The 23,012-nt window shown below is 44.4% G+C and overlaps 1 protein-coding gene across 1 annotated transcript in view; it reads right to left on the bottom strand.

Moving 5' to 3' along the window:
- The window catches only part of LOC109912701 (calcium-binding mitochondrial carrier protein SCaMC-1), a 47,407-nt gene that overhangs the window by 19,794 nt on the left and 4,601 nt on the right, over nucleotides 1-23,012 (bottom strand). Inside the window, 8 exon segments of the mRNA XM_020512138.2 lie at nucleotides 1,511-1,618; nucleotides 2,161-2,313; nucleotides 7,842-8,000; nucleotides 17,655-17,766; nucleotides 19,557-19,644; nucleotides 20,173-20,299; nucleotides 21,483-21,787; nucleotides 21,790-21,831. Of these exon segments, the coding sequence (XP_020367727.2) occupies nucleotides 1,511-1,618; nucleotides 2,161-2,313; nucleotides 7,842-8,000; nucleotides 17,655-17,766; nucleotides 19,557-19,644; nucleotides 20,173-20,299; nucleotides 21,483-21,787; nucleotides 21,790-21,831 (1,094 nt within the window).

The following is a 23,012-nucleotide window of genomic DNA, read 5'->3' as shown; positions in this document are numbered from 1 at the left end:
AGGTGGGTGGTGAGGAGGTGGAGAGGAAGTCACCAGACGAAATGAAGTCAGTGACCAGAGTGGATACAATGGCCTGATGTGCCATGGTGTGGTCATAGTCCAGGGGAAGGTAAGAGGAGGTATCTGAGAGTTGGCGCTCAACCTCTGCACGGTAGAGGTCAGAACGCCAGACTACAACAGCACCACCCGTATCGGCAGGCTTAATGACAAAGTCAGGGTTAGATTGGAGTGCATGGACTGACCGCTTCACAGAACATCTACGTTCTGCTTGCAAAAAAGACCCTGAAGTACCCGTTGCCTGCCACTTTAATGCACCACCTTGTTCCCTGGCCAACATCTCTGTCTCTGCTTGCTGCAGTGTTCTAGCGAAGCTCAAAGCAAGCTGGAAAAACAACACCTCATTTTCCGCTTGGGGATGCTGCAGCCCTCTGGACTCAATATCGAGTTCAATAATTTTAGGGCCTAAACTCTCCTATGGTGAGGCCACACCTGGAGTACTGTGTGTAGTTTTGGTCTCCTTACTTGAGAAGGGATATACTAGCACTGGAGGGGGTGCAGAGGAGATTCACTCAGTTGATTCCAGAGTTGAGCGCGTTGGATTACGAGGAGAGACTGAGTAGGCTGGGATTATACTCATTGGAATTCAGAAGAATGAGGGGAGATCTTATAGAAACATATAAGATTATGAAGGGAATAGATAGGGTGGAGGCAGGGAGGTTGTTTCCACTAGCAGGTGAAACTAGGACTAGAGGGCATAGCCTCAAAATACATGGAAGCAGATATAGGACTGAGGTCAGGAAGAACTTCTTCACCCAAAGGGTTGTGAATCTGTAGAATTCCCTGCCCAATGAAGCGGTTGAAGCTACCTTGTTGAATGTTTTTAAGGCAAGGCTAGATAAATTTTTGAACAGTAAAAGAATTAAGGGTTATGGTGAGTGGGTGGGTAAGTGGAGCTGAGTCTCAAAAAGATCAGCCATGATCTCATTGAATGGCGGGGCAGGCTCGAGGGGCCGGATGGCCTACTTCTGCACCTAGTTCTTATGTTCCAGCCCCCTACCCCACATGCCAGACCTTGTTACCACATAGTCTGCCATTACACACCACCTGTTGTTAGTCACTAATAGTCCCCATTAACAACTGCTCACCCTCCCAGCCTGATCGTTATCAACTCTTTGTCTGTCCTACTGCTCATCTCTCTCTTTGGGCTCTATCCTATCGTTTACACCCTACCCTATTCCCCTCCCCTTTTTTCTGCATATAAACTAACGTTTTCCCAGCCACTATCAGTTCTGAGGAAGGGTCAGCAGACTCAAAACATTTACTCTGTTTTTCCCTTCACAGATGCTGCCAGACCTGCTGAGATTTTCCAGCAACTTTGTTTGTGTTCCTGATTTACAGCATCCGCAGTTCTTTCGGTTTTTATTTGTGCTGGGAATACTTGGTAATTGATCTACAATCACCTGCAGAATATTGGAGCTGGTATCCAGGTTTTGCAATGATCCAGACCTACCTCCATTGGATAAATACTGGTTTGTGCAGTTGCCCCAGCCAGTGATCCTGCGAGAAACCTCTCAGAGGTTGTGATGTTTTGCTTGTCCTTTGCAAACAGATTCTTATACTGCAGAAAATGGAAGAAAAGGTCAAATGCCAAAAATTCAGAAGTATGGAAGGGCTTTTCACCCAGTCTGACTTCATCCTGCAGTGGCAATCCAGTTCCTGGAATCAGGATCAATTCAGCTTCTAGAACCAATATCGACACCACTCCAGGAATCAGTAATGGTCCCTGCTGTCGGAATCAGCATTGATCCTGTTTCTGGATTGGCATCAATCCAACTCCTGCAGCTGCTATTAACCCAGCTGTTGATAGTAGGCTCAATCCACCACTCAGAACCAACAGCAATCCCAATAACGATCCATCAGCTGCTGGACCTGAAAGCATACCCAACATCAAACTGTTTCCAAAAGCAACACTGATTTGGTTCCCTGGTCCGACATTAGAAAAATGGCAGCTTATATCTGCAAAGATTTATGAATCCATTTCACTTCTGACTGTGCCGAAATGATGATACCTAGTTTAGCATCAATGCCCACAGACAGAAACCATGGTGCTGACATGCTCAACATTTACATTTGAAAGACATCTTCCGAAAACCTCAGTACCTGCTCATAGGCCATGAATTTGATGGCTGTTTCTGGTGCTATTTTCACCACGTTCATTCCATTTCCTCGCCACAAAGATGCCACTCCTCCCTCTTTAAGCATCTGCTTGAATCCATCGTATATATTCATTTGGTTTGATTTGGAAGAATGGACCTGGTTTCAGTATAGTATAAAATTTGTTAAAATATAACAGTATCCACAGTAATTTGCTTTTATTTAGCAGAAAGATAAGAGTAGAGTTGTAGATAAATTGACCACACAAATGCCATTAACCTGACACCCAGTGACTTCTCCCAATGGAGTCCTAACTACCTGATATGAATCATGCATTAACCCCATCGTATATTCTCATTATGGATGGTTATTAATCTTTTCTTGTGATGCTTATGATGCTAAATTACCTGTTATTCTGTACATTATTGAAAAAGGTAGTTGTTTAGCATATAAAAAGTACAAAAACTATTGTTATGTTCATACAAAAGATGTAGAGATAGATTTTGCTAGAATAGAACAGAAGAACACTGCAGCACAGGAACAGGTCCTTTGGCCCACCATGTCTGTGCCAACTATGATGCCATTCTAAACTAAGCAAATCTGCCTGCACATGGTCCATATCTCTCTATTCCTGGCCTGTTCATGTATCTGTCTAAATGTCTCTTAAACATTGCCATCGTATCTGCTTCTACCAGATCCCCTGGCAATGTGTTTTAGGCACCTAACACCTTCTGTGTAAAAAAACTTGCCTCACATATTTCCTTTAAACTTTCCCACTCTCACCTCAAACCTGGACCCCCTGATATTTGACATTTCCACCCTGGAAAAAGAATCTGGCTATGCACCCTATCCATGCCTCTCATAATTGTACATACTTATGTCAGGCCACCCCTCTGACACTCTAGCAAAGACAAGTTTGTCCAACCTCTCCTTAAAGCTAATACACGCTGATCCAAGCATCATCCTGGTAAACCTGCTTTGCACCCTCTCCAAAGACATCCTTCCTTTGGTGTGGCAACCAGAATTGCACACAGTTCTCCAAATGTGGTCTGACTAATGTTTTATACAAAAAAAAACCAAAAGAAATGTGGATGCTGGAAATCAGAAACAGAAAGGGAAGTTACTGGAAAAAAGAATCAGCAGGCCTGGCAGCATCAGTGGAGAGAAATCAGAGTTAACATTTCAGGTTCAGCAACCCTTCTTCAGAATTGATGGCAGCTAGGAAAAGTTACTTTTTATGCACAAGATGGGGTCAGGGGAGGGGTTAAGAAGTAAACAATAGACAGAGATAAAGGCCAAAGAGATAGAAAAGCAGTTGGACAGACAAAGAGGTTGATAATGGTCAGCCTAGGAAATATAAGAGCTATTAATGGGACTTTTAGTGGCTAACAATGGGTTGTATATAATAGCAGACCACGTGATAACAAGGCTAGGTGTGTGGCAGTAGGAGAAAGCATAGGGAAGGTGCTCAAGCCCTAAAATTGTTGAATTTGATACCGAGTCCAGAAGGCTGTAGAGTTCTCAAGTGGAAAACAAGGTGTTGTTCTTCCAGATTGTGCTGAGCTTCACTGTGGAGCACTGCAGTAAGCCTGAGACAAGAGATGTTACCCAGAGAACAGGGTGGTGTGTTGAAGTGGCAAGCAACTGGAAACTCAGGGTCTTTTGACAGAACGTAGATGTTCTGCAAAGCAGTCAGCCAGTCTACACTTCATTTCCCCAGTGTAGAAGAGACCACATTGTGAGCAGCGAATGCAGTAGACTAGATTGTGGGAAGTGCAGGTAAAGTGCTGTTTCACCTGGAAGGTATGTTTGGGCCCTTGGATACTGGGGAGGGAGGAGGTAAATGGGCAGGTGTTACACCTTCTGTGTTTTTTTCTGCTATTACACACAACACATTGTTAGCCAGTAATAATCCCTATTCGCAGCTATTCATTTTCCTAAATAAAAACAAAAGAACTGCGGATGCTGTAAATCAGGAACAAAAACAAAGTTGCTGGAAAAGCTCAGCAGGTCTGGCAGCATCTGTGGAGGAGAAAACAGAGTTAACATTTCGGGTCCGGTGAACCTTGCAAGCATGCCTTATGCCTTCTTTACAAGCTTATCAACTTGTGTTGCCATTTTCAAGACACTCTGGACGTGTAGCCCAAGATCTTTCTAAGGGTCCTGCCATTTACTGCATACTTTCCTCTTGCATTTGACCTTCCAAAAACTATCAATCTCAAACTTGTCCAGATTAAACTCTGTCTGCCATTTCTCCACCTAACTTTCCAACTGACCTACATCCTGCTGTATCCTTTGGCAACCTTCCTCAATATCCACAATTTTTCCCAGAGTGAGGGGCTCAGTTACTAGGGGTCACGATTTCAAGGTGAGAGGGGAAAAGTTGAAGGGAGATAAGCATGGAAAGTTCTTTACGCAGAGGGTGGTGGGTGCCTGGAACGCGTTTCCAGCGGAAGTGGTAGAGGCGGGCATGATAGCGTCATTTAAGATGTATCTAGACAGATACATGAATGGGCAGGGAGCAGAGGGATACAGATCTTTGGAAAATAGGCGACAGGTTTAGACAGAGGATCTGGATCGGCGCAGGCTTGGAGGACCGAAGGGCCTGTTCCTGTGCTATAATTTTCTTTGTTCTTTGTTCTAATTCCTTCAGTTTTCAGGTGGTCTATAAACTTTCTTAGCAGTCTACCGACATTTTCATCTGAATCATTTATCCATGTACAAACAAGGAACATCACTGTTCACTGAACTCTAGACAGAAAAACACCCCTCCACAACTACCCTCTGTCTTCTATGACCAAGTTAATTTTGTATCCAACTCATCAACTTAGGGCTTGGGTTACTACCTGGGAGTACGATGTTATTGCTATTACTGAGACTTGGTTGAGGGTAGAGCAAGATTGGCAACTAAATATCCCAGGATATAGATGCTTCAGGCGGGATAGAGAGGGAGGTAAAAGGGGTGGAGTTGCATGACTGGTCAAAGAGGATATCACAGCTGTGGTGAAGGAGGGCACTATGGAGGACTCGAGCAGTGAGGCAATATGGGCAGAGCTCAGAAATAGGAAGCGTGTGGTAACAATGTTGGGGCTGTACTACAGGCCTCCCAACAGCGAGCATGAGATAGAGGTACAAATATGTAGACAGATTATGGAAAGATGTAGGAGCAACAGGGTGGTGGTGATGGGAGATTTTAATTTTCCCAACATTGACTGGGATTCGCTTAGTGTTAGAGGTTTAGATGGAGCAGAATTTGTAAGGAGCATCCAGGAGGGTTTTAATAGAGCAGTATGTAAATAGTCCAACTCGGGAAGGGGCCATACTGGACCTGGTGTTGGGGAATGAACCCGGCCAGGTGGTTGAAGTTTCAGTAGGGGATTACTTTGGGAATAGTGACCACAATTCCGTAAGTTTTACAATACTCATGGACAAAGACGAGAGTGGTCCTATAGGAAGAGCGCTGAACTGGGCGAAGGCCAACTATAGCAAAGTTCGGCAGGAGCTGGGGAATGTGGATTGGGAGCAGCTGTTTGAGGGTAAATCCACAGTTGATATGTGGGAGGCTTTTAAAGAGAGGTTGATTAGAGTGCAGGACAGACATGTCCCTGTGAAAATGAGGGATAGAAACGGCAAGATTAGGGAACCATGGACAACAGATGAAATTGTGAAACTAGCAAAGAGGAAAAAGGAAGCATACAGAAGGTCTATGCGACTGAAAACAGACAAAGCTTTGGAAGAATATCGGGAAAGTAGGACCAATCTGAAACGAGAAATTAAGAGGGCGAAAAGGAGTCACGAAATATCTTTGGCAAACAGGGTTAAGGAAAATCCCAAAGCCTTTTATTCATACATAAGGAGCAAGAGGGTAACTAGAGAAAGGGTTGGCCCACTCAAGGACAAAGGAGGGAAGTTATGCGAGGAGTCAGAGAAAATGAGTGGGATTCTTAATGAGTACTTTGCGTCGGTATTCACCGAGGAGAGGGACATGACGGATGTTGAGGTTAGGGACAGATGTTTGATTACTCTAGGTCAAGTCAGCATAAGGAGGGGGGAAGTGTTGGGTATTCTAAAAGGCATTAGGGTGGACAAGTCCCCAGGTCCGGATGGGATCTATCCCAGGTTTCTGAGGGAAGCGAGAGAGAAAATAGCTGGGCCTTAACAGATATCTTTGCAGCATCCTTGATCACAGGTGAGGTCCCGGAGGACTGGAGATTTGCTAATGTTGTCCCCTTGTTTAAGAAGGGTAGCGAGGATAATCCAGGTAATTATAGACCGGTGAGCCTGACATCAGTGGTGGGGAAGCTGCTGGAGAAGATACTGAGGAATAGGATCTATTTACATTTGGAAGAAAATGGGCTTATTAGTGATAGGCAGCATGGTTTTGTGCAGGGAAGGTCATGTCTTACCAACTTGATAGAATTCTTTGAGGAAGTGACAAAGTTGATAGATAAGGGAAGGGCTGTAGATGTCACATACATGGACTTCAGTAAGGCATTTGATAAGGTTCCCCATGGTAGGCTGATGGAGAAAGCGAAGTCGCATGGGGTCCAGGGTGTACAAGCTAGATGGAGAGTTGTAGTGGAAGGGAGTTTCTCAAAATGGAGAACTGTGACCAGTGGTGTTCCACAGGGATCCGTGTTGGGACCACTGTTGTTTGTGATATACTTAAATGATCTGGAGGAAGGTATAGATGGTCTGATTAGCAAGTTTTCAGATGACATTAAGATTGGTGGAGTAGCAGATAGTGAAGGGGACTGTCGGAGAATGCAGAATATAGATAGATTGGAGAGTTGGGCGGAGAAATGGCAGATGGAGTTCAATCCAGGCAAATGCGAGCTGATGCATTTTGGAAGATCCAATTCAAAAGCGAACTATACGGTAAATGGAAAAGCCCTGGGGAAAATTGATGCACAGAAAGATCTGGGTGTTCAGGTCCATTGTCCCCTGAAGGTGGCAACACCGGTCGGTAGAGTGGTCAAGAAGGCATACGGCATGCTTTCACTCATCGGACGGGGTATTGAGTACAAGAGTTGGCAGGTCATGTTACGGTTGTATAGGACTTTGGTTCGACCACATTTGGAATACTGCGTACATTTCTGGTTGCCACATTACCAAAAGGATGTGGATGCTTTGGAGAGGGTGCAGAGGAGGTTCACCAGGATGTTGCCTGGTATGGAGGGCACTAGCTATGAAGAGAGGTTGAGTAGATTAGGATTATTTACATTAGAAAGACGGAGGTTGAGGGGGGACCTGATTGAGGTCTACAAAATCATGAGAGGTATAGGCAGGGTGGATAGCAAGAAACTTTTTCCCAGAGTGGGGGACTCAATTACTAGGGGTCACGATTTCAAGGTGACAGGGGAAAAGTTTAAGGGAGATATGCGTGGAAAGTTCTTTACGCAGAGAATGATGGGTGCCCGGAACGCGTTGCCAGCGGAGGTGGTAGAGGCGGGCACGATAGCGTCATTTAAGATGTATCTGGGCAGATACATGAATGGGCAGGGAGCAGAGGGATACAGATCCTTGCAAAATCGGCGACCAACTCATTGTAGATCCCATGTGACTTAATCTTACGGAGAAAGTGAGACTTTTTGTAGTGATTGCTGATAATGTAGGCTTTGTTTTGTTTAATTATATTCAAGTACAGACAGCAGCAGAGGAGACAGCGATTGTTTTGTCAGGGATACCTGCATTAGGACTTTGAGCCGATCGAGAGGGGCAGTGCCAGTACGTGACACGGCACCAGCCATTGCCCCAGACAGCAGCTGTTTCCACCACATGCCTGACTTCTTCTCCTCTTCTGTAAATTCATCAGGAATGGTTAAACTGTCCCCAATGTCCAAAACCTGGCGGTGGAAAGTGAAACACATTTGTAAATGACTGGTGTAGATTTTTTTTAATCAATCTGTTCAGAAGTGTCATTACACACCTTTGGAGCAGATCGGACTTGAACCCAGGGCTCATGGCTCAGAAGTAGGAACACTACCACTGCACCACAAATGCCCTCCAAGTTGTGGGAAGCAGCAGATATTACTGTGAACATGAATAATATAGGATAGTTTTAATCCATAGTCATTGAGTAACAGGTTAGTAGCACTGAAAAAGACCCTGGGAGGTAACATTAACCTGGAGTCTCATTTGCAGACACAACTGTATTCCCCTTGTGATTGAATCTCCTGTTACTAAAGCCTTCCCACAAGTATTCCTTCTCTCTCATGCAGCAGAGCCAACCGTGGTGCAATAATTTTAAGAGTCACAGAGGTCTACAGCACAGAAAAAGTCCCTTTGGCCCATCGAGTGTGTGCCAAATAAAAACAACCACCTACTAATTTTAATCCCATTTCCCAGCACTTGGTCCATAGCCTGGTATGGTTTGGCATCACAAGTATACATCTAAATACTTCTTAAATGTTACAAGGGCTTCTGCTCGACCACCCTCAGAGGCAGTGAGATCTAGATTCCCATCATCCTGTAGTGAAAAAGCTTTTCCTCACATCTCTGTAAACCTCCTGACCACCACCCCCCTCCCCAGCACCTCCACCTTAACGTGGTTACTGATCCCCCCATCAAGGGGAATAGTATCTTCCTGCCAACACTAACTATGCTAGTTTATACATCTTCACAATATCCCCCCTCAGGCTCCTCTGCTCAAAGGAAAAGAACCACAGTCTGTCCAAACTCTTCATAACTAAAACTTTCCAGCCCAGGCAACATCCTGGTAAATCCCCTCTGCAGCCTTTCCAGTGCAATCACATCCCTCCTATAACGTGGATTCCAGAACTGCACCACAATACTCTAGCTGTGGACCTGGGGACTTATTCATAATAGTCAGCACGGCTATGTGCGGGGTCATGTCTCACAAACTTGATTGAGTTTTTTGAGGAAATTACAAAGAAGATTGATGAGGGCAGGGCAGTGGATGTTGTCCAAATGGACTTTAACAAGGCCTTTGAAAAGGTCCCTCACGGCAGGCTGGTACAAAAGGTGAAGTCACATGGGACCCGCAGCGAGATGGTAAACGGCTGCAGAACTGGCTCAGTTTTAGAAGACAGAGACTAGCAGTGGAAGAGTGTTTTTCTGACTGGAGATCTATGACCAATGATGTTTTGCGGGATCAGTGCTGATACCCCTGTTGTTTGTAATATGATTTGGAGGAGAATGTAGGCGGCCTGATTATTAAGTTTGCAGACGGCACAAAGATTGGGGGAGCTGTGAATTGTGAAGAGGATTGCCAGAGGATACAGCAAGACATAGATAGGCTGAACACCTGGACAAAGAAATGGTAGATTGAGTTTAATCTGGACAAATGCAAGGTGTTATATTTTGGATGATCTAATGCAGGAGGGAAGTATGCAGTAAATTGCAGAACATACAGAGGGATCTAGGTGTACAGGTCCACAGTTCCCTGATAGCGGCAACACAAGTGTTTAAGGCGGTCAAGAAGGCTTATAGCATGTTGGTCTTCATTGGTCAGTATATAGAATATAAAAATTGGCAAGTCATATTGCAACTGAATAGAACTTTAGTTAGGCCATATTTGGAATATAGTGTACAGTTCTGGTTGCAGCACTACAAAGAGGATGTGGAGACTTTGGAGAGGATACAGAAACGGTTTATCAGGACTTTGCCTGGTTTGGAGGGTATTAGGTATGAGGAGAGATTGGACAAACTTGGTATGTTTTCACTTCAATGTCAAAAGACGAGGAAAGACGTGATAGAAGTTTACAAAATTATGAGAGGCATGGATAGAGTAGATAGTCAGAGTCTGTTTCCCAGGGTAGGAATGTCAATTACTAGAGTCATATGTTTAAGGTAAAAGGGTGTAAGTTTAAAGGAAATGTGAGAGTCAGGATTTCTACTTAAGAGTGTGCTAAGTGTCTGGAATGCACTGCCAGAGGAGGAGGTGGAGGGGGATACAACAACGATGTCTAAGAGGCATCTTGACAAATAGATGAACAGGCAGGGAACGAAGGGATATGACCACATTGGAGCAAAGGTCATTGAGTACATTTCAAACTGAGATAGATAGGTTCTTGATTATCAAGGGGATCAAGGGTTACAGGGAGAAAGCGGGAGAATGGGGTTGAGGAACTTAGCAGCCATGATTAAATGGCAGAGCAGACTCGATGGGCCGAATGGCCTAATTTCTGCTCCTATGTCTTGTGGTCTCTTCTGGTCTTAAAAGGTTTTTAGTTTAGAAAGGCATATGTGTCAGCACAATCTTGGTGGGCCGAAGGGTCTGTTCCTGTGCTGTATTGTTCTTTGTTCTTTATAGGCTAACCAAAATTTTGTACAGCTCCAACATAGCCTGCCTGTTCTTATAATTTATGCCATGACAAGGCAAAATACCCTGTTCAATTACAGCAAGACATCCCCGCTCCTATTCTTGAATCCACTCACTATGAGGCTATCATGCCATTTGACTTCTTCACCACATGCTGCACCTGCATACTTACTTTCAGCAACTAGTGTGCAACGTCACCCAGGTCTCGTTACACCTCCCTCTCTCCCAAACTGTTGCCATTTAGGTAATAATCCAAAGTAGATAACCTCATATTTATCCACAGTATACTTCATCTGCTACGCATCTGCCCACACATTCAGTCCAAATCTGTCCAAATCACACTGCAACAGCTCTGCACCCTCTTCATAGTTCACCATCTACCCAGCTTCCCATCCAGATACCCCACCATCCAACGTATCATTCTCCGTCACTTCTGCCACCTGCAATCTGACCCCACAACTAAAGATATATTTCCCTCCCCACCCCTATAAGTTAAAATGGTTCACGACAAACGACAACACCTTTGGTCACGAACCATTTCAATTCCCCCTCCCACTCCCTGGACGATACGTCCATCCTGGGCCGCCTCCAGTGTCACAATGATGCCACCCGGAAACTGGAGGAGCAACACCTCATATTCCACTCGGGAGCCTACAGCCCAATGGTCTCAATGTGGATTTTACCAGTTTCAAAATCTCCCCAACCGCTGGCCTTATCTTATGTCCAACCCTCCCTCTCTTCCCTGCCTCCTTGACCTGACACAACCTGTCCATCTTCTCTCCCACCTATCCGTCCCTCCCACCTCCTTACCTACCTTCCCCAGCCCCAGCCCCAGCCCCAGCCCCACCCCTCCTCTCTATTTATTTCTGAGCTCCCTTCCCCCTCCCCCATTTCTGAAGAAGGGTCCCGACCCGAAACATCAACTTTCCTGTTCCTCTGATGCTGCCTGGCCTGCCGTGTTCCTCCAGCTCCACACTGTGTTATCTCTGGATAGACTGGGACTTTTTCACTAAAACCTTGTGGAGGCTTGTAAAATCATGAGGGGCATAGATAAAGTGAATAGCAAAGGTCTTTTCCCTAGGTCAGGGAAGTTCAAAACTAGAGGGCCTAATTTTAAGGTGAGAGGGGAAAGATTTAAAAGGGACCTGAGGGGCAACTTTTTCACTCAGAGAGTGGTTCACATGTGGAATGAGCTGCCAGAGGAAGTGGTCAATACAGGTGTAATGACAACATTTAAAAGACATTTGGCCAGGTACATGAATATGGAGGATTAAGAGGAATAATGGGCCAAACGCAGGCAAGTGGGACTAGTTTAGTTTGGGAAACCTGGTCGGCATGGATGAGTTGGACCGAAGGTCCTGTTTCCGTGCTGTATGACTCAATGCCTCTCTGACTCTTATGAATAGGGTAAGGCAATTAGCCCATCAAGCCAGCCTTGCCATTCAATATAATCATGGCTGATCAAACATTCAATGCTTTTTACCCTCCACATCCCCATAACCCTGTACCCCACTGGTAATCAGAAACCATCTCTACCTTAAACATACTCAAAGAACTTCCACAGCCCTCTGAGGTAGAACATTTCAAAAGTTCAGGACCCTCAGTGAAAAGAAAATCTCATCTCAGACCTAAATGGCATCCCCTTTACTTTTAAATTGTGCCTTTTAACTGGTTCTATACTCCCCAACCAGTGAAAACATCTTACTTGTATACCCTTTTAAGTATTTGGTATGTTTCAATTAGATTACCTCTCATCCCTAGGAACTCTTTAATGTATGGACCAGTTCGTCCCAATCTCTCTTCACTGGACAGTCCCACTGTCCTGGGAACAAGTCTGGTGAACCTTCATTGCACTCGCTGTATGGCAATAATATCTTTCCTGAGATAAAGAGACCAAACCTGCATACAGTACTCCACATTTGGTCTAATCAAGCTCCTGTATAATTGAGACTTCACTGCTCCTCTACTCAAATCCTCATGTAAAGGCTAACGTTCCATTAGCCTTCCTAAGAACCTGTTATAACTGCACGTTAGCCTTCGGTGATTTATTGTCAAGGACACCTTGGCTGCTTTGTACCTCGACACTTTCCAACCTCTTACCATTTAAGGAATACTCAGCACATCTGTTTCTCTGACCAAGGTCGATAACCTCATATTTTTCCACATTATATTCTATCTACCATGTTCTTGCCCATTCACTAAACCTGTCCCAATCCTCCTGAAGCAGCTTTACACTTTCCCAACACACGTCAACTTAGTTCTGTATCATGCACAAATTTGGAAATACAACATTTTGTCCTCCCCTCCAAATCATTGATAATTATTGTGAACAGCTGGGGCCCATGTACTGATCTGTGTAACACCCAATCAGTCACAGCCGCCAACTCAAGAATGACCCATTTATTCTGACTGGCTAACAGACAGAAAAAAAGACAATCATTCATCCATGCCAGCACATTACCTCCTATCCCATGGGCTTTAATTTTTCCATCCAGCTTCCTGTGGGGGATTTTATCAAAAAGCTTCTGAAAATCAAAGTATACTATATCCATCAACTCCCACTTAAAGTTTTATTAGTAGCATTTTCAAAAAACTCTAACAAGTTTGTCAAACATAATATGCCACTCATAAATCAATGCTGTCAATACCCAATTGGATAATTATTATCCAGGTATCTATTTATCACATTTTCACATTAAATTCTAGCCTTTTCCTGGATCCTGATACAAGACTAACAGGTCAGTAGTTCCCAGTTTTCTATCTTGCTCTCTTCTTAGAGAGTGTGGTGATATTTGCAACCTTCCAATCTATAGGAATCATTCCAGAATCTATAGAACTTTGGAAGATAATCACCAAAGCATCCATTAACTTTACAGACACCTCCTTCAACACTCTGGGAAGTAGACTATCAACTTTCAGCCCCGTTAATTTCTCCAGTACAATCTTACTGATGCTAATTTACTTCAATGCCTCATTCTTTCCAGCGACTTGTATCTCCAGTTATAAGAACTAAGAGCAGAAGTAGGGAGTTCAGCCCCTCAAGCCTGCTCTGCTATTTGATACAATCATGGTTGATCTCATCTTGACCTCAACTCATTCCCTGCCCACACTCCATAACCCTTCAACCCATTACGAATTAAAAATCTGTCTATCTGTTTACTTGAGAAAGGATGTATTGGCACTGGAGGGGGTGCAAAGGAGGTTCACTAGGTTGATTCCGGAGTTGAGGGGGTCGGCTTATGAGGAGAGACTGAGTAGATTGGGATTATATTCATTGGAATTCAGAAGATTGAGGGGGGATCTTATAGAAACATATAAAATTATGAAGGGAATAGATAAGATAGAAGTAGAGAGGATGTTTCCACTGGCAGGTGAAGCTAGGACAAGAGGGCATAGCCTCACGATTAGAGGGAGCAGATTTAGGACTGAACTGAGAAGGAATTTCTTCACCCAGAGGGATGTTAATCTATGGAATTCCTTGCCCAGTGAAGTAGTTGACGCTACTTCAGTAAATGTTTTTTAAAAAAAAGGTAGATTTTTTTTGAACAATAAAGGAATTAAGGGATATGGTGAGAACGCGGGTAAGTGGATCTGAGTCCATGAAAGGATCAGCCATGATCTTATTGAATGGCGGAGCAGGCTCGAATGGCCAGACGGCCTACTCCTGCTCCTAGTTCTTATGTTCTTCTTATGTTCTATCTGCTCCTTAAATTCACTCAGTGTACAAGCATCCACCACACTCTGGGGTAGTGAATTCTACAGATTTATGACCCTTTGAGAGAAGTAATTTCTCCTTATCTTTGTTTTAAATCTACTACCCTATATCCTCAAACTATGACCTCTGATTCTAGGTTGCCCCATGAGGAAACATCTGTTCTACGTCGACTTTGTCAATTCCCTTTAGTATCTTATATATTTCAATTAGATGTCCCCTTGTTCTTCTAAACCCCAGACAGTGTAGGCTTAAAGTGCTCAATCTCTCATCATAAGACAAATCCCTTATCTCTGAAATCAATCTAGTGAACCTCCTCTGAACTGCCTCCAATTCAACTACATCTTTCCTCAAGTTAGGGAACCAAAATTGTATGCAATATTCCAGGTGCTATCTCACTAATGCCTTGTACAGTCAATGCAACAATTTCCTTTTATACTCTATTTCTTTAGCAATCAAAGCCAACATTCCATTTGCCTTCCTTATTACTTGCTGAAAAGATTTCGCAATTCATGCACAAGGATGCCCAGATCCCTCTGCATCAAACCACTCTGAAGTTTCCCTCGATGTAGATAAGAAGCTGCCTTTCTATTCCTGTTACCAAAATGGATAACCTCACACTTATCCATATTATTGGTATCTTCCACAGTGAAAACAGACAAAATAATCATTTAGTTTCTCTGCCATTTCTGTCTTACACAATATAAATTGTCCTGACTCCACCTGCAATGGACGCACATTTGTTTTAGTCAAAGATTTCCTTTCAAGATACTAAAAAAGCTTTTCGTCTGTTTGTATTTTTTTCATGTTCCCTTTCCTTGTCAGTTTTTTGTTCCTCCTTTCTTGCACTCAATAAATTTCTCAAACATCAGAATTACTGCCATTTCATAGAATCATAGAATTTTACAGCACAGAAGGAAGCCATTCATCCAACTGAATCTGTACTGGCTCCTGAAGAGCTAACCAGGTAGTCCCACTCTTCAGCCCTATCTCCATAGTCCTCTAACTCCATCACTTTCAAATATATATCCAGACAGATCTGGGTATGCATGTCCATAGTTCCCTGAAAGTGGCAACAGAGGTAGCCAAGGTGATTAAGAAGGCATATGGCATGTTTGCCTTCATTGCCCGGGGCATGGAGTACAAGAGTTGGTAAAACATGTTGCAGCGATATAAAACCCTTGTTAAGCCACATTTGGAGTATTGTGTGTAGTTTCGGTCACCACACTACCAGAAGGATGTGGAAGCTTTGGAGAGAGTACAGAGAAGATTCACCAGGATGTTGCCTGGTCTCCAGGACAATTGACTATGAGGAAAGGTTAAAAAGACTAGGATTGTTTTCACTGGAAAGACAGCGGCTGAGAGGAGATCTGATAGAGGTCTACAAAATTATGAGAGGCATAGATAGGGTGGATGGAGAGAGGCTTTTTCCCAGGGTTGAAGTTTCAATTACAAGGGGGCACAGGTTCAAGGTCAGAGGGGGAAAGTTTAAGGGAGATGAGCAAGGGAGGTTTTTCACACAGAGAGTGATAGCAGTCTGGAATGCACTGCCAGAGGAGGTGATGGAAGCAGAAACATTGAAGACATTTAAGAGGCACCTAGATGGGTACCCGAATGGGGAGGGAATAGAGGGATACGGATTGAAAAATGGCAGGTTTTTAGATTAATTAGGGCATGATGGTCGGCACAGGCTTGGAGGGCTGAAGGGCCTGTTCCTGTGCTGTACTTGTCATTTGTACATTTGAATCCTGAGGTCCCTCTGCTCCCGTACTCTCCTCGAAGTTGTATCATTGAGCCTGCATAATTTCCGTGTTTCTTCTACCAAAATGCATTACCTCTTGTTTCTCTGCATTAAAATTTATTTGCGAGGTGTCTGCTCACTTGGTCAATATGTCAATGTGCTGCCAAATTTGCTCAACATCTTCCTCACAATTCATTTTTCCAGTATCATCTTTGCCTTTAGGACAAGCCTTTGTTGTTTGAGATGGACTGTCCACAGTGTGTCAAGAGACAGTCACAAAGGAACATTCAGCCCCTCAAGCTTGTACCACCATTCAATGAGGTCATGACTGATCTGTGGCCTGACTCCATATACCTGCCTTTGACCCATATCCCTTAATACCTTTGCTTAAAAAAAAACTATCTCAGATTTAAAACTAATGAAAGATCCTGTATCCATTGCTATTTGTGGGAGGGAGTTCCAAAAATAGAAGTGTTTCCTTAATGGTAAGGTCCTGGGGAGTGTTGCTGAACAAAGAGACACTGGGGCGCAGGTTCATAGTTCCTTGAAAGCAGAGTCGCAGGTAGAAGGAATAGTGAAGAAAGTGTTTGGTATGCATGCCTTTAGTATTCAGTGCATTAACTATAGAGTTGGGAGGACATGTTGTGGCTGTACAGGACATTGGTTAGGCCACTTTTAGAATACTGCGTTCAATTCTGAGCTCCCTGCTATAGGAAAGATGTTGTGAAACTTGAAAGGGTTCAGAAAAGATTTACAAGGATGTTGCCAGGGTTGGAGGGTTTGAGCTATAGGGAGAGTATAGGCTGGGACTATTTTCCCTGGAGCATCAGAGGCTGAGGAGTGACTTTCTCAAACTTTATAAAATCATCAGGTGCATTGATATGGTGAATAACCAAGGTCTCTTCTCTAGGAGAGACTTCTTCACGCAGAGGGTGCAGTGTGTATGGAATGAGCTGCCACAGGTAGTGATGGAGGCTGCTACAATTACAACATTTAAAAGGCATCTGGATGGGTACATGGATATGAAGGGTTCAGAGGGATATGGGCCAAATGCTGGCAAATGGCACTGGATTTATTTAGGATATCTGGTCAGCATAGAAGAATTTAAAAGGTCTGTTTCCGTGCTGTACATCTCTATGACTCTATAACATCTCTCCCGAATGGTATGGGCCTGATTCTCAGACTATGCCCCCTGTTCTAGAATCCCCAAGAGTGGAAATAGTTTATCTTTTCTGCACTGTCTTTTCCTGCTAATATCTTGAAGATTTCGATCAGATCACCCCTTAGCCTTCTAAATTCTGGAGGAAACAGGCCCAATTTCTGTCATCTGTCTCATAACTTAATCACTGATGTCCAGGTATTATTCTTGTAAACCTGTATGGCAGTGTGTCTGAGGCAGACTCTCCTGGAACTGTGCCCAAAGTAGTTCCTCTCCAATCCCCTTACCATCCTGACTTGGAAATATATTGCCAGGGATAGGGAGAAACTCTTCCCACTTGTAAACAGCTCGAGAATCAGATAGCAGTTTAAAAGTGTTTTTCAGAAGAAGCTTCCTAAAATGAATGGTTTGGGTATGAAATGCACCGCCGTGAAGTCTGGTGGAGGCAGGTTCAACTGAGGCAATCAAGTGGGCAATAAATAAGTCAAAATGCACAGAAAGCCATTGCAGATGTGATGGGCCGAATGATCTCCTTCTGTACCATAACAATTCTGTGAAGCAATATACTTTACTATGAGTATGAAATATCAATTCCACTGCTCACCGTTGAATGTTTCCAGTAATGGACGATTTCTTGGATGTCTGTTGCTGGATTGAACAGGAAGTGATCTCGCCATTCATTCCAGTCTACTGTCATTGTCCTGTCCTCGTCCATACTGTACCACAGAGAGCAAAAAATGGGTTAGAGGTAAAACGGTTCTCAACATTCGCCATCTTTGTTTCCTTACCAACAATGTGCCACCTCAACCTGATTAAGAACATAGGAACTGGAATTGGCCATTGAGTCTGTTCCACCATTCACTGAGATCATGGCTGATGTGTGGTCTAACTCTGTATACCTGCCTTCAGCCCATATCAACAAAGAAGAGTACAGTACAGGTGCAGACCCTTCAGCCCACCAAACCTACACCAACACATGATGCCTTTCTAAACTAAATAACCCTCTGTGTAAAAAAAATCTTGCCTCTCACATCTCCTTTAAACTTACCCCTTTTACCTTAAAACTATGTCCCCCAGAAATTGACATTCCTGCCCCGGGAAAAAGATTCCGACTATCCATGCCTTTCATCATTTTGCAAACTTCTAGCGGGTCACTCCTCAGCCTCTGACATTAAAATGAAAACACAGTTCATCCAATCTGTCCTCATAGCTAATAACCACCAAGCCAGGCAACATCCTGGAAAACTGTTTCTGTACTCTCTCCAAAGCCTCCACACACTTCTGGTAGTGTGGGAACCAGAACTATTCCAAATGTAACCTTACTGAAGTTATGTATAGCTGCAACATGACTTGTCAATTTTTATACTCTATGTCTCAACCGATGAAGTAAGCATGCCATATCCCTTCTTAACCACCCTATCCACTTGTGGTGCCACTTTCAGGGAACTGTGAACCTGGAGGCCTAGATCTCCCTTTACCTTTGCTTAACAAAAAATTATCTGAGATTTAAATTAACAACTGATTCTACATCCACTACTGTTTGTGGAAGAGAGTTCCAAATTTCTACCACCCTTTGTGTGCAGACGTGCTTGCTATCGTCTCTCCTGAACAGTCTGGCCCCAAGTTTTGAGACTATGTCCCTATACTATGAGTATCAAAACAGGATTATTAATGATGATGATGGAGAAATGCAGATAGAAAGTAGAATTGTTACAAAGGAATGTAGATTGAGCACTGCAGGGACTGTAGTCAGAGTCAATATTGGAAAAATGCAGTTAACACAAACCAGCAAAGAAGAACTGAGAATGATATTAACTTCAAACAAAAACAGAAATTGCTGACAAAACTCAGCAGGTCTGGCAGTATCATGGGAAGAAAGCAGAGTTAATGATGCATATTCGGTGACTCTTCATCACAACTTTGGACTTGAAATGTTTAACTGTTCTTTCTTCCCACAGATGCTGCCAGACCTGCTGAGTTTCGCCAGCAATTTCTGTTTTTTTTATCATATCCCCAACACGTCCCCCAAATCAGAGGAAAGAAGAATTAATTTCAATTGGAAAAGTGCCATCTGAAACACCAATTGAAACAGATTCAATAGTAACTTCCAAAAAGGAATCACATAAATAGTTGAAGAAAAAAAATGCAGGGTTGTGGGCCAGAGCTGGAAAGTGGGACTAAGTTGAGTGGCACCTGCAGAGATCTGGCACAGTCACAGGGTCCAAGTGGCATTCCTCTGTGCTGTGTCATTCTGTGACTCTGACACCACCCAGTTCAAGAGGGCAGTTCTCCACAACCTAATCATGGAAACTAGGGCTGGGCCGTAAATATCAGCATTGATACTGAGAATGAATAAAAACCATAACTTTATATAAAGTTTAAAAATTTAACAATGATTTAAATCACAGAATGTTCTTGATTCATTGAGCAGCATGCAAACAAGGCGCCATCATCAGGGAAATATAGGATAAATAAAACGGGGAGAAACTTTATCACAACTGCTCACCTTTGAAGAATCTTTTCTGCTTTTTTAAGATTGATATTCATTCCCAGTGACTTAAGAGACTCAACAATCTCAGCAGCATCAATCTTCCCTAAAACAATAAAACAGTGTTTCAGTGAAATGCTCAAACAAAAGGAATCACCCTGTCTAGGACCGGTGGTACAGGGACAGACATAATATGCAGGATGAAGGGAGAGAAAGACTGGACAAGACAGAGAGGTATAGGGAGAGAGACACTGCAGAACTGAGGAGTACAGGAAGAAATACTGTACAAGACTTAGAAGTACAGAGAGAGAAACACTGCACAAGGCAGAGTCATGGAGAGAGAGAGGGAGAAAGAGAGAGAGAGAGACACCGCAAGACTGAGGGATACAGGAAGAGAGACACTGCACAAGGCAAGGGTACAGAGGGGGAGAGACAGAGAGAGAGACACTGCAAGACTGAAAGGTACAGGGAGATAAAGAGAGAGAGACACTGTTCAAGACTGAGGGGTGCAGGTAGTAACACACAACACAGGCCTGAGGGCACATGGAGTGGCACGCTGTACAGGACTGAGGGACAGAGAAAGTGACAGACTAATGGGTGCATTTCTATTGTGGCAAGGTATAATAATGCTGACCATCATTATTTTTATCCAAACTCTTGAAGGCCAGTTTAAGTTTCTTCTCATGGTTTCGGAGATAGTCACTAAACTCTGCAAAGTCCAGTTGCTCGTTATTTTCTCTGCCCGCAAAACGAAATATTTTCTGTGACAAAAACAAAATGTAATAAACTGGTGAAAAATTAGATGTACAACATCTAACAGACAGCATAATATAGGAATGATCATCTGTCCATTGGTGTTTATGCTAAATGGTGAAGAATCAAGAATTCAAGACAGAAATAGAATATTTGACCCATTGTAGCTGTGGAAACTCTTCCAAAGAGACATGGCAATGTTGAATGCTGCCTTCTTTTTGCAGCATTGCTCCAGGGATTGGGTTTGGGGGTGGTGGCAGGGGTAGATAGGGGATGAAAAGAGTAGTGGAGGAGGAGGTAGGGACAGGGAGGTGAAGGTTGGAGTTAGGGAGGGGAAGGGATGGATGCAGTAGGGAGGGAAGAAGCACACAATCAGAAATTGCTGGAAAAATTCAGCAGGTCTGGCAGCTTCTGAAGAGAAAGCAGAGCTAATGTTACGGGTCCAGTAAGAATTCTTCAGAACTGGACCTGAAACATTAAGGATGGCACAGTGATTCAGTGATAGCACTGCTGCCTCACAGAGAAGGGACCTGGGTTCAATTCCAACTTCAGACCACTGCCTGTGTGGATGCTGCACATTCCCCCGTGTCTGCACCCAGGTTTCCTCCCTCAGTCCAAAAATGCGCAGGCCAGGGTGATTGGCCATGCTAAATTGCACATAGTATTCAGGGATGTGCAGGCTAGGTGGATTAGACACGGGAAATGCAGGGTTATGCTCTTCAGAGAGTCAGTGTGGACTCGCTTCCATGTTGTAGGGATTCTATGATTAAGTTTACGTTCCCTTCCACAGATACTGCCAGCATCCACAGTACTTTGTTGTTGTTGAGGAGGGATGAGGTAGGGATGAGGTAGGGATGAGGTAGGGGCAGTTGGGAGGATGAAGGTGAATGAAAGGTTTTGGAGGGAAGCCGCATTCATGAATTGCAGAAATACGCCCCCTGACCATCATCAGGGGAAGCCCCTGCCCGTTACCAGGGGAAGCCCCTGACCATCATCAGGGGAAGCCCCTGCCCGTTACCAGGGGAACCCGCTGCTCGTTACCAGGGGAAGCCCCTGCCCGTTACCAGGGGAACCCGCTGCTCGTTACCGGGGGAAGCCCCTGCCCGTTACTGGGGGAAGCCCTGTCTCTCTGACCCATGAGCACCCCTGGGAACCACATTCAGACCCCGGGCCGGTTTCCAGGCTCCCCACCTGCTGGGCCTCGGGCTCCAGTTGGAGGCCCCGAGCCTGAAGCGCTGCCCGGATCTCGGACACATCAACGCGGCCGTCCCGGTTCACATCGAGCCGCGAGAAGAGCTCGGAATACCGGCGCTCCAGGAGCCTTTCCTCCGGCTGTGAGCCTCCGGCAGACATTGGGGAATCCGGGATCGACTGGATCAGGATCTGCAGGGATCCGAAACAGGGAATGAGATGAAGCTGGATCCTGGGAGCGGCTCCAAGTTCCGCACTGGGTGTGGATCTAAGCAGGAAATAGTGCTGGAGGCAGGGCGGGCAAGGGAGGATCCGAGAGAAAAAACACTCACTTTGAGCTGGAGCTTGTCTAGAGGGCAATGAGGAGAGTAATAACAGGAGTAACAAGGGAATGGGAACAGTAATAACAAGGGAATAGGGCCCAATAATAGCAGGGGAACAGGGTGCTGTAATAACAGGGAATAGAGCCCAGTAATAGCAGGGGAACAGGGGCCAGTAATAGCAGGTGAACAGGGTGCAGTAATAACAGGGGCCAGTAATAGCAGGGGAACGGGGTGCAGTAATAACAGGGAATAGGGCCCAGTAATAACAGGGGAACAGCGCCCAGTACTCAGAGCAGGACCATGTCAAGAGAGCAATGGGCTGAGTAATAACAGGGAATTGAGCCCAGTAATAACAGCAGAACAGGACCGAGTTTTTATTTTCATTCACAGGATGATGGCCGGGCAGCATTTATTGCCCATCCCTAATTACCCAGAGGGCAGTTAAGACTCAACCACATTGCTGTTGGTCTGGAGTCTCATGTAGGCCAGACCAGGTAAAGATGGCAGTTTCCTTCACTAAAGGACATTAGTGAACCAGAGGGGCTTTTCCCAACAATCGACCATTGATTCACGGTCATCATTAGACTCTTTTAATTCCAGATATTTATTGCATTCAAATTCCACCCTCTGTTGTGGTACGATTCAAACCTGGGTCCCCAGAACATTATCTAGGTCTCTGGATTAACAGTCCAGCGATAATACCACTAGGCCATCACCTCCCCATAACAATAATAAGTAATAACAGGGGAATGGAGCCCTGTCATAACCGGGCAATGGAGCCAGTCTTAATGGGAATAGAGCCCATTATAACAAGGCAATAGGGCCTAGTAAATACAGGAAACAGAGTCTAGTAATAACAGGGGAAACAGGGCCCAGTAATATCAGTGGTACAGGACCCAGAAATAACACAAGAGTAGCGCCCAGTAATAGTGGGGGAATGGAGCCAAATAATACTCGTGCAACGGGGCCCAGTAATAACAGGACATGTGGTCCCAGTAATAACAAGGGAATAGGGCCTAGTAATAACAGGGAAATGGAGTTAGTAATAAGGGGGGAACAGAGCCCAGTAATACAATGGTAATAGGGCCCAGTAATAACAGGAGAATATGGCCCATTATAACGGGCAAACAGACCCCAGTCATAACAGGGGAAGAGTCCAGTAATATAAGGGGAACAGGGCACAATCATTAGAAGGGAACAGGGCCCA

The sequence above is a fragment of the Rhincodon typus genome, chromosome 10 (genome assembly GCF_021869965.1).
Source record: "Rhincodon typus isolate 14 chromosome 10, sRhiTyp1.1, whole genome shotgun sequence".
NCBI lineage: Eukaryota > Metazoa > Chordata > Chondrichthyes > Orectolobiformes > Rhincodontidae > Rhincodon > Rhincodon typus.
The sequence above is the reverse complement of the archived record's forward strand: the minus strand, read 5'-3'. Positions and strand labels throughout refer to the sequence as shown.